The sequence below is a fragment of the Canis lupus genome, chromosome X (genome assembly GCF_003254725.2).
Source record: "Canis lupus dingo isolate Sandy chromosome X, ASM325472v2, whole genome shotgun sequence".
Taxonomy (NCBI): Eukaryota; Metazoa; Chordata; class Mammalia; order Carnivora; family Canidae; genus Canis; species Canis lupus.
This window is the reverse complement of record NC_064281.1, coordinates 95,230,984-95,243,419: the sequence shown is the minus strand read 5'-3', so window position 1 is coordinate 95,243,419 and position 12,436 is coordinate 95,230,984. Positions and strand designations below refer to the sequence as shown.

At 40.9% G+C, this 12,436-nt stretch overlaps 1 protein-coding gene across 8 annotated transcripts in view; it reads right to left on the bottom strand.

The window, feature by feature from the left end:
• GRIA3 (glutamate ionotropic receptor AMPA type subunit 3) overlaps positions 1-12,436 on the bottom strand; it is a 282,153-nt gene that overhangs the window by 208,641 nt on the left and 61,076 nt on the right. For all 8 annotated transcript variants that reach the window (XR_007409376.1, XM_025431120.3, XM_025431121.3 and 5 more), the window contains one exon: positions 2,716-2,955. Coding sequence is in view for 7 of the 8 variants with exons in the window: in XM_025431120.3 (XP_025286905.1) it covers positions 2,716-2,955 (240 nt within the window). In the remaining variant the exon portion in view is untranslated. The remainder of the gene's footprint in view (positions 1-2,715; positions 2,956-12,436) is intronic.

The window sequence follows — 12,436 nt, the reverse complement described above, 5'->3', positions numbered from 1 at the left end:
CTTCACACGGTTGTCTCCTTCTAATCCTTTAGCTCTCAGTTTAAATGCCCCTTCTCAATGAGGCTGTCACTGAGAATCTTTAAAACTAGTTCCTATACATTAGGATAGGTGTAGAAATTAAGTCTATCTTGTTCACCATTGTAATCCTAGCACCAATTGAATGAATGAATGAATGAATATGAGCTGGAGTAGCCAGGGAAGGCTCTCTTAGAGAAGTAGAGTTTGAGGTGGGTTTTAAAAAATGGAAGCATTGGCAGGATTTTCATAATCAAGATGAAGGGGAGAATTCTAGGTAGTAGAGATCAAGTAGCTGAGACCAAACGTAGTTCTGGTACATTTGGGCAACAGTGGAAAATGGGAGCTGCCTGCAGTAGAAGGTTTTCATCAGGTAACATAGGGATAATAGGTTTGATAGTTGGTTGAGGCATAATTATGTTGAGTCTTAAAGAATAGACTACTCCCCGCCACCACCCCCCCCCCCGCCATGTGGGCAATTAAAGCCATTGAAAATACTGGAACAGGGTCATGATTCAGTGTTTTAAGAAGGCTTTCCAAGAAGGGAGTTAGTGTAAAAGTTCATAGAAAGTATTTAAGCTGATCTGATCAGCTCCACCAGCTAAATGGCTATAGGGGAAAAATATGAATACACACAATTAAGAAAGGTTTCTTTCGGCTCCAAACCACAGAATTGTCCAAACTATTTAGTGAAATGATCTGAGAAAATAGGCAGGGATAGGGAATAGACCTGGATGGACTTTTGCTTCCTTTCTCCACTTCACAGCTCGTGGGCAAAGAAGGGTCATGGGAGATGAGGAGAAAACACATGAATTGTATCTTCTGCTTTTAAATAAATGAGAGGTCATGGTATTAGCAAAACTGATATTTAGTTTACAAAAGATTTCAAGAGAGAAGCTGCCTGATTTACAAACTTCCTTTTTGAAATTTAGATTGTTACTCACTAGAGAACACCCTATACAGTAAAAGGAAATAGGCTAATTCATCCTCAGTGTTTGAAAGAAGTGAAATGCATTAGAATTTAGCAAATTGTGAATTAGAATATTGAAGCTATTTTGGTACCCTCATCAGGCAAGGCTCTGTGCAAATGCATAGCACTCCTTCCTGATTCTGCCCTTGCTTCATCTCTTTTCCCTTTTTCCAAACCACACCTTCCTATTCTCTTGCAATCCACAATTTCCATATCCTTTAAAGCCTAGATCCTCTAGCCAGCCTTCTCTGAAAACTCCACTTTCTTGGGATGCTACCTTTTCATAATTCTTAGAGCGACCACAGTCTATAGCGTAGTATTCAATTTGATAGTGTTCCACATTGTTCATGAATTGTTTCATGTATGTCCTTTTCTGTCCACCACGATTAGAACTGTATTATGTGAGCATCTATCACAAGACTGGAACACACCATTCGGGGTTGGTAACAACTTATAGAATTGCTTGACTAATTAACTGATAATATATAAGTTAGGGTTAGTAACAAGATACAAAATGTCCTGTGTCTGGTATAGTATCTCAAAAAATCACAGAATGTGACATGAAAAGTACTCTTCCCTAAAGAGTACTTTAGGGAAGGGGACAAGGCCAAGAGAGCTTCAAGGTCAGAGATCTCATTAATGGCAGAGCTTAAAGTAGAACTTGGATCTCTTGCTTCAGATTCATGAAATCTGATATTTTAGAAGTAAGTACCATAGGCAAATACAGGGAGTTCTCTGTGTTTCCAAAAACAAAATGGTCCTTCAAGTTAAGTTACCTAGAAAAGACCTCCTCTCCAGGTACCACTCAGGCAGACAGGCCTTCTATCTGCTCATTCCTTCTCTGAATCAGAAAGAACCATCCCCAGCCTATAGCCAGAGTTGCAGGCAAACAAATGATAAAGTAACATTGTTTTATTTTGGGGGGGGGATCTTACAGAGGTGGGATCCCTTGGTTTTACTGGGAAACCCCTCAAAGATAACTGGATTTTCGAAGAGTCTGGCTGAATTATAACGTGTTACATAGTTAACAGATATACCTCACTGTATACTATTTAAGATCAGACTCTTAATTTCTGAGACTGTTTCAACAGAATGTGTCCTCAATATATTACCTCAATATTAGAAAAAACATCCATTCCCAAAGACCAGTTTAGATACTCTCCACTTATTATTTCCATCAGATGATTGTTGAGGTCCTGTAAGCTGAAGCCTTAATGTGCTCTGTTAGGACAAGCGCTAAATGCAGGAGATATTGACACCAGTCCCAGCTCTGTGCTTAAATGGCACATTTCTGCTTTGGGTTTTAGTTTTCTAACCTCTAAAATGGGGATAATTAGACTCTCTGATATGACTGATTTTCCAAAATGTTCCAGCTGAGGCCTCTCTCTATTTTAGATAAAGCTGCTTTTACTTCGTGCATTTTAGACCACCTAAATTATTTTGGGGGGAGAAGGTTCTTTTTCAACAACAGTGACTCAACCAGGAGAGTCCCAAACCCATTTCGATGGCCAGGGGTGGGAGGACGTATTTAATTTGAAAAATTATATTCTAAAATTACCATTGCATTGATTTTTTTGGTCTTAATTTTAATTCATCTTGAATTTAAAGACTACTTTAAAAGAGTATTAGATTGTATTTATTGAAAGAGAAGGGAACAAACATGAGTCGAGGGAGGTTGAACATCATTGTCACATGAATATTCATAAAGGAGAGCAGATGCCTCTTCTTACCTCTTTCTGTGTCGTAGAGGTATACAAACTTCTCCCACTTGTAGTGACCCAGCAGACTCAGAATGGCGCCCTTCAAGGCTGGGCGCATCTGGATGACAAACTGCACATCTGCATCAGTGGGGAAGCTGGGCGTCACAAAGGATGTGTGCAGGGCCCCACAGAAGGAGGTCAGAGTGTTCATTGACATCTGGTCATAGAATCCAAAGATGGCATACACCCCTCTTGAGAACTGGGAGCAGACTGCAATGAGAAAGAGAGGAATACATTTCAATAGCCCCATGGTCCCTTGCTGCAGCTTGCAGGGTTGGAAAGACAATGGATAGTTAGGCTTTGGTTCCAAATGATATGCCTCCAAGGAAAACCAAGATTTCTGAAACCTCTAGAAGCCCTTGAAAGCCCAATTGCCCAACAGGAAAAGCATAAGGAAGGGAAGAATTTATTTGATATTGTTGCATGTTTTCTATGTCTACCATGAGCAAGAAACTAAGATAATGTGGGAAGGAAAAAGGTGAAGATTGCCTTACCCTCTTTCTGCAACCCTCCCAGCTCACCCTCAAGGCACCTGGTTCTTGTACTTCTGCCATAGCTGCCCAGCAGTCTCTTAATGTACCCATGCTCCCATTAAGGTACAGCTGTCTTGTGTCCCACCCCTTCGGTGCTTTTCCCACTAGATGACAATAAGGACTGATGATTTAGTCAGACAAATTGCTAAGGTGTCTGATAGGAAATGTGTTATTCCTCCAAGGTTATATAATGCCTTAACTATAGTTATGTCATCATGATTAAGACCCTTAATGTAGGTTACTAATGAAGATTTCAGATCCTGGGCAAGCCATTGCAAAGACTGGCCTTTCAGTGCCCAGGGAGTCACATGAGGTAGGTATAATTGGCAAAGTTCTATTTTGCTCCTTTTGCATTTACCTTTTAGATCTATCAGCTCACACATTGAACTTTTATGTCCTTCATTTCAAAGTGGGCCTTACCACCACCTTTTCCCTCTTCTGGCCTACATGAGCTTAAAAAATGTGAACCAATTTCAATATTAGCTTAAGTAGAACATAATTAGCAAAGCAAATCAGCTACAACAACACTGTGTGGTACATTCCCAAACCAAGTGGAAATGATCTTTAGATTATCTGCTCTACTGCTCCCTTCCATTCATGCGAAGCAGATAGAACAGGCAGCTGATAATGTGGTGTGATTTAAGGAATCCTGCATGGCCTCCCTTATCTGCTAGGGAGCCACTGTTAGGCTTACTTCTTCAGGCTTAGGGTGTTGAAAAAAACTCTGTGGTTTGGGAGGAGGATTAAATAGAATCTTTGAAAGCTGTTAGTATGTTAAGATGAATTAATATCTCTGGGGCACCTGGGTGGCTCAGTGAGTTAAGTGTCCAACTCTTGATTTCGGCTCAGGTCATGATCTCAGGGTCATGAGATTGAGCCCTGTGGTGGGCTCTGCATGGGACATGGAACTTGCTTAAGATTCTCTCTCTCCCTCTCCCATGGCCCCTCCTTCCCCCTCCTCTCTCTCTAAAAATAAGGATGAATTAACATGTCCTATATCCAATTAGACACCAGGGAGGGTGTGTAAACACATAGGCAAGTTTTGAGAGGGAAGGGTGGGTCAGAGAAGAGAATGTAAAGGGTCTGGAGTCTTTCCTGAGAGGAGAAACAGTGAAGGCATTGGTCACCAAAAAGAAGGAAGGTATTGAAAGTAGGAGGAAGACAAGTGGAAAACCAATTTAATTCATTTCTTGACCGACTGTGAGAGACAGAGAGTTCTCAGTATCTGTGGGATCTTGCTTTCCCAGCTTTCCATTTAAACCTGTTATTGGGGATCCCCGGGTGGCGCAGCGGTTTAGTGCCTGCCTTTGGCCCAGGGAGCGATCCTGGAGACCAAGGATCGAATCCCGCGTCGGGCTCCCGGTGCATGGAGCCTGTTTCTCCCTCTGCCTGTGTCTCTGCCTCTCTCTCTCTCTCTCTCTCTCTCTCTGTGTGTGACTATCATAAATAAATAAAAAAAAATTAAAAAAAAAATAAACCTGTTATTGATCAGGGCTGTTCCCCTTTGTTAGCCAAACTCATTAGTCATTGGCTTAAGGGTAGCATTTCAAAGGTGATTACCAGTCACTCAGGTATCTCCATCAAGGAAGACCATAGCCTCTAACTTGAGGAATTCTAAGTGACCCCTAAACACAGGTATATAAAAAAGGTCTTTATATTAAAAGAGGAAAACCAATTAGAGAAATGAATCTGGGGCACTTCATGATGGGGTGGGTGAGCAGGCAGAAGAAGTATTCAGAAACAAAAAGGAAGAAGCAGGATGCCACTTTGCCTTGGTTATCACCAAGAAAGACACTAAGGAGAGTCAGTTCCCAAATTAATCCTATAAATGGAGAGTTTTACGTATCAGCTCAGATCTTGGCTGATGCGCATAATGTTCCACATAAAACTGACAATAATAATGACAATAGCCATTGAGTGCTTAGTATGTACCAGGCATTATGCTAAGTACTATAGAAACATTATTTAACATTCCCAGCAACCTCATGGTGTATTGCTGTTATTTCTATTTAATAGATGAAAATTCTGAGACAAAAACATTCTGTGTCTTGAGTGGAGGAGCCAGGATTTGAACTGGAGTCTGACTCTAAAACTCATACTCCCAGGGACACAAATCCAATAATGACCTTAAGAGCAGTTATTGTCCCAAATGAGATAAGGCAAGGTTTAACAAGTAAAATATAGGATTCTGTATGCCTCAAGTTCATACATATATTAAAAAATTATTTGTTGTTGACCTGAAATTCAAATTTAAGGATCATGTATTTTATCTGGCAACAAGCAATCATGGCCCTTCAGCAAACATTATTCAGGAGGTAGTCCGTAATTCTTGGATCCATATCAACTAGCATGCAAAGCCCAAGATGAGGATCCATGAACCCTAGACAAAAATAGCCTTGTGGGGGAAATGCAATGTATTTCCAACAAGAGAATCCCAATCCGACTAAATTATGGACAATAATTGAGAGGGAAATGAACTTGAAGAGAGGCAAACTTATAGCTGTGATCCACTTAGAGTTTTAAAAAGACCTTGCCATTGAAAGGAAACAAAATAAAAGTATGTTACGGAAGTGAGATTCTGTTTAATAAAAAACCTTGCATTGCTCTTATAATCATTGTTTTTGAACCTCAGGGGTACAGAATTAATCACTATTAGGTCATATATGGACTTTTCATACTTATGACATTTATTTATTTATGAACACTGGTAGTGAACACCCATAAACCCAAAAACTATAACATTTCTGAGAGCTTATTTTTACCTTTGTCTTTCCCTTCTATTCTGTCCCCCTGTTTGGACATCCCTCTGGCCCTCCCTCCATAACTACTATCCTGAATTTTGTGTTTATCATTACGTTGGTCTTTTAAGACATACAAACATACACACACATACCTAAGCAATACAATGTTTTTTTTGGTCTTTTTAAAACTTTATGAAAAGGGAATTATATTGAATATGTGAAAATCAGACTCCAGTAAGGAGTGCCTGGTGAAGTCCTTCAGCCTACATATGATGATAAGCAATGAGACAAAGGAAGACCTTATACAAATGTGAGTGAGCAGGTGTGAGGGAACCAAGCTGTGGCTCAGGCAAGGGATTTAGAACTATTACAGATCAGCAGTAATCCTCAGGAAACACTAGGCTACTGTGGTCCAACAGGCAGACACATGGTGGTAGACATCAACAAAAAGAATGTTAAGAGAAAATCAGTAAATGTTCTATTCCCTTCATATAAAACAGAGGTGCAGCTGCCCTGCAAATGTAATTGTGCATTGTTACCCTTGCTCTATTTCAACATGCATAAGTAACATAAGTACAAAGCCCAATGGGGGAGATTAAAGAGTACTTGCATCATGATGAGCACTGGGTAATGTATAGAATTGTTAAATCACTGTATTGTACACCTGAAACTAATGTAACACTGCATATTAACTACACTGGAATAAAAATAAAAAATAAGAAGAAAAAGAAGGCCCAATGGGAGAGACAACTGCCATGTTAGGAGAGGGTTAACCACCTTCGAGAGAAGCCAGGGAACAGGAGATCTATGAATGGCCTCTCACAGCAAATTCCTGGGCCCATTCCTGGCTGTAGAAAGTGAGGCTGAATGGAATGCTGTGCTGACCCAAAGGACAGTGTCTGGTGTTTTAAGACTCTGAGAAGGTATGAGTTAGAATGAACTAAAAGACTGTTTTATTCAGTGATTTTTTAAGGAAAGTTTTTCATGTGGAATCGTTTCTCCAAATGAAATTTTATGTTGAAAAGTCCAATATATAAAAGGGATAAAGGAAAGCTCTTCTGATTCAACAAAGTTCCACTGGTGCCTCCCTATTATAAAGAAACTGTGACACAAAGAGAGGAAGTGTCTTGCACAAGGTCACACGGATGAATTATGAACCAGTTTCTTAGGAAAGCTGTATCAGCATCTCTACACCATCCCTACTCTGGAGCTATGTAGGGCAGCATGGGTCAGGATTTGCCTGGCATGAAAGTGACTTGCCCTCCATGCCTAGCTCCACCAGGGGTTTCCCATGACTCATCTGCCAGCTGCTTCTCTCACCTCCCTCCAACCCCAAATACCAACAATGAGATTAGGTGGCAGATTGGTGATCTTTTGGGACTCATGATTCTCTTGGGTGATGTCTGTTACCTTTGTTTGAACCCTTAATGAACCACACCCACTTGTTTATCTCAGAAGATGAGTCCTTGGTAAAAATGATAATGGAAGAAATCATTATCTTGGCAATCTTCTGAAGCAGTGAAGCACAGAAGAAAGGGCAACAGTTTCCGGGACAGTCAGACCTTGGTTTTAATCACAGCCCTGCCAGTCTTAAACTGCATGGCTTTGTGCAAGTTACTTAACCTTTCTGAGCCTCAGTATAGGACAGTGATTGCATAGGCAGGTTCTGCAGTTAGACTGTATAGGTTGAAATACTCAAGCAATCACTTATTGGACAAGTTACTCAATATCTCTGGGTCTCCAGCCCAGTTTCTTCATCTATAAAATTGAGATAATAAGATTAACCTGTCTTAGCATTGGTTGTGAAAGTTAAAATGAGTTCAGTCATGGGATGATATCTATAACAGTGCCTGGCACATAATAGATAAGCAATTAATGCTAGCTAGTCATGCAACAAATATTTACTGAGCATCTATTATGTGCCAGGCATTGTTACAGGTACTGGGAGATACAGGAGAGAAAAGAGTCCTTTCCTCTTGGAACTTACATACTAATGAGAGATATATTAATGAATGAGATGAGTAAAATATGATGTCTCAGTTGTAAGTATTGCTTTGGGTTACTGTCATGAAGTAAGGAATAAATGAAATGGTACATGGAAAATATTTACAGGGCCTAACATATAACTTGGGAACCAAATAGTGCTTTGTCTGTTTCTTGCCTCTTGCCAGGTCTTTCTAGCATACTTTACCTGTTAACCCCAGGTTAGCCTTTGCACAGAAACTGCTGCCTGCAACATCACACTGAGTACACACCCAGGTAAGCATAGCTTTTTTTTTTTTTTCTCTTTCCCTTCCCCTATACATTTCTTCAGTGCTCTTTCCTATTCTAATTCCTGGGAAGTAATGGTTTAAAAAAGAAACCCTGCTAATTTGCCTTGAGAATACACTATTGCCCTCCAACTCTTTCCCTCCCTATATAATGCCTTTGTGCTGCTTAAAATGCTGTCTCTTCTTGGGACCTCTGTGCCTTCCCAGTAGGAAATATCTTGGTTTTCTGCTTCCTAACGGTGCCGTCTCTGTCTCTTCCTACTAGCAAAACACCAAATTCTTGTTGAAGATGCCATTTCTGACTATATCCTGGATTCCTGGGGACTCTAGTGTAGCTCCCGGCTGTGTTCCCTTCAGTGGTTAGTGACAAGCAAGGCTGGAGCCAGCTGTCACGCTTTTTATTTATAGACCCTAAGTCTATAGGGTCGGGACAGGTATTGTTAATGTACAATGTAGCAGCTAATTACGCCACCCTATTCCAAAAGGCATCATTACAAAAATGTCAAACAACTTGATTACCCCAAAGATCAGAATAGCAATATTGCATATCATTTACAGAACACTTTTCATAGCCTTTTGAATCAGGGGAGAAAAAGGAAGCTGAAGTCTCTTACTGACTTAATGATAATTTTTGAAGCAAACAGGAAGAAGAAAAATATAACTCTGAAGGAACTGATAGAACTATATCACAAGAAAGTTCTCCAGGAAATACCATAGTACCGTGTATTTCAGAGGATCAAAGAAACAGAGCTGCGAGGGACCTTAAGAGATCATATAGTTGTGCTTTCCCCCCCTTTTAAAGATTTTGTTTATTTATTTGAGAGAGAGAGAGAAAGAGACAGAGAACGAATGGGGGGAGAGGCAAATGGAGAAGGAGAAGCAGACTGAGCGGGGAGTCCATTGTAGGACTCCATCCCAGGATCATGACCGAGCCGAAGGCATATGCTTAACCAACTGAGCCACCCAAGCGCCCCTAGTTGTGCTTTCTAAAGCTGTAGTGTTAGTCCATGGGTCCAGGGTGAGTTTCCGGTTTGGTGAAATAGGCTTGTGTGCATGTATGTTGGAGGAAGGTTGACAACTGTTCTTTTCTGGACAGACAATCCTTTTGTTTATATCATTTCTGTTTTCCATTATTGTATGTACTCCTTTCTTTTCTGAAATGATGATGATGATGTTAATGAGAAATGGTATGTGTTTGTGCAAGCGTGTGTGTATACACACATACATACATATATACTTAGTGTGTGTGGTGGACTGAATAATGTCCTCCCAAAAGATGTCCATGTCTTAATCCTCCAAATCTGTGAACTAGGTTACATGGTGAAGGGGAATTAAGGCTGCAGATGGAATTAAGCTTGCTAATCAGCTGACCTTAAAATAGTGAGATTATCCTGGATTATCTGGGTAGCTCAAGGTAATCACAAGAGCCCTTAAATGTGGAAGAACAGGGCAAAAAAAAAAAGTCAATATCAGCGTGATGTTATATGAGAAAGACTTGACTAGCTATTGCTAGCTTTGGAGTTGGAGGGGACTGTGAGCTAAGGAATGTGGGCAGAGTCTAGAAGTCGGGGAAGGCAAGAAAATGGATTTTCCCTTCGAGCCTCCAGACAGGAATACAGCCCTGATGACTGTAGGCGGGTGAACCCCCTACCAGACTGCTACCTACAGAACTGGAAGATAATAAACATGTGCTATTTTAAGCCGCCAAGTTTGTGGTTATTTGTACATAGAAAACTAATACACTTTACAGAGCAAAATGTAAAAGTCAGTAACTCTAGATCAACCTATACTCCACTCACCTTTCCCCCACCACACCTTAAAATATTACTGATATGAGAAGTCCAAAAGTTAGGAAACTAATGACCTAGTCCTATTTCTGATTCAGTACAAGAACCACCTGCTATGAGGTCATGTTACCATTGCCTGAATACATCTAGTGACAAGGGAGCTAACTACTCACAAGTAGCCCTTCCCTTGCAGGGTAGCTCTGATGACAATGGAGCTCTTCCTTAAACTGAACCTAACTGTACCTGTTGGGGCTCTTGAGTGCCACATGATACACTGAACTCTAATTCTGCATGACCTCAACTTTGTTTTACAGGAAGCTCAAAAACACAACTGATGTACTAAGGAGATATGTAATGGCTATTGGCTATTCAAGTTTGTGCATTTAGTCTCTCTATGCTGCCTTCTTCCTGTCAGGCTAAAAATTTGCTAAAAGATCCCACCTGCCCTCGATCCCTGCTATCTCCATAAACGATCTTCCTAACTCCTTTACCATCATCACTTATGACGAGATGATGAGGACCTTGCAGCCTTCTGTATCTGCAACCCAGTTTCTGCTCCCATTATTCCACTGAACCTGCTCTCTCAAGTTTGATGATGACCTAGTCACTGTTAAACCCAACTCCATCCAAAGACATCATCTGATGTCTTTGACTGCTGAGCAGCATTTGATTTTGTTGGCCAAATCTTTCCTCTTTAAACTCCTTTCTGCTTCAAGAGCACTAAAGTCTGCTGGCTCTGCCTCCTTTACTGTGCCTGCTCACTTCCCTCTTGCTCCACTCCTTTCATGAAGATGTGTCCAAAGATTTTATCCTTGACCCTATTTTCTCCTTACTCCAAATGACTATTTTTTTTCATTCAATAAATACTTATGGAGTTCTTGCTATGTGCCAAGCAGGGGTCTTAACTCACCCTCTCCAGATAGATGGCTTCCAAGTAGATACCTCTAGCTTCAGACACATTCTTGGGCTCCAGATCCATGTTTCTGACTGCCCATAGACCAGACCAACCTAGAGGACTTTATATTATTAGGCCGTCATATTCACATACTCAGCATATTTTTTTCTCTCCTCTCACCTTCCTCCCATGGATCTGCTTCTCTTGTCCCTGTTTTGCCTAATGCATTGCTCTTCTTCCAGCCACCCAAGCTGGAGTCTTCAGGGTTATCTTTGGCTTCTCTCTCTGTCTCATCCCCATGTGTCATTCTCTAGTGATGCTCCATCCACTCCACCTCTACAGCATGTGGGGTACCTATTTCCTGTTCATCTTTAGTCCAGGTTCTCATTTCCCTCTCTCTTAGACTATGACAGTGGTCTCATAACTGGTCACCTGCTTCCAGTCTTTTCCTCAATCCATCACTGGTGCTGCTATCACATTACTCTTCCTTCTTTCTCTTCCAACTGTCCAATCAAAATATACCTATCCCAACTCCCATTTTGTCAAGAATCTGCCCTGTGTATGAGTTGTTAATGGACTAATAAATGAATCTTTACAAATGAGTCAGTTCAGGATTTCTCAACCTTGGCGTGCACTATTGATATTTTGTGCTGGATAATTCTTTATTGTGATAGACTGTGTGTTGTAGAATGTTTAGCAGCCCTGGATGCTACTCTAATATTAGATGCTATAGCACCAGCATCACTCTCCAGTTGTGAAACCCCAAATGCCTTCAAAACATCATCAAATACCCTCTGGGGGCAACATCACTACCTGTTCCCTCCTCCCTCCCTGCCCCCCATATGAGAACCACAGAGTTAGCTTATGTCTTACTCTCCACAGAGAACAAGACCTTAACCTAATGAAAATGCATACATATCTAGAACAGCCCAAAGGAGTTATTTTAGTGGTAGAAAGTCAGGAAGGGTATATACTTTGGGCTCTTCTAAGCCCACCGTACAAGCAGATCTACCTCCTGGGTCTTGCTCTTAATTTGGCTATTTGTGTCAACCTTGGGATGTAGGAGCAATCAAACTAGATAAAAGATGGAGGTCGTGGGATATGCATGGGATAGTAGCCAGCTCATACCTTCCCTGGGTTTATATAGATCAGCCTCTTCCTCTCCACCAAATATCCTTTGGTCTTGGGTTCTAGTAACCCAGTGAGTGCTTGTAAAGTACCAGAGTAAGAACAAGGTGTCAGCCCCATTCTCCAGCTGATGATTCCATGGTTTAATTACCATCTTTGGGTTAATTCCCTTGAACATTTTGTTCAGCTCTCAGGAGTACACTGCCTTCCGATAGTCTAACTAGTTATTTTTGCAATTACATGGCATGTATCTAAACGCTGGCAAAGAAAACATTCATTATCAACATTTGATCCTACTTGAATATAACGGCTTGCAAATGCAGGCATTAACATATGA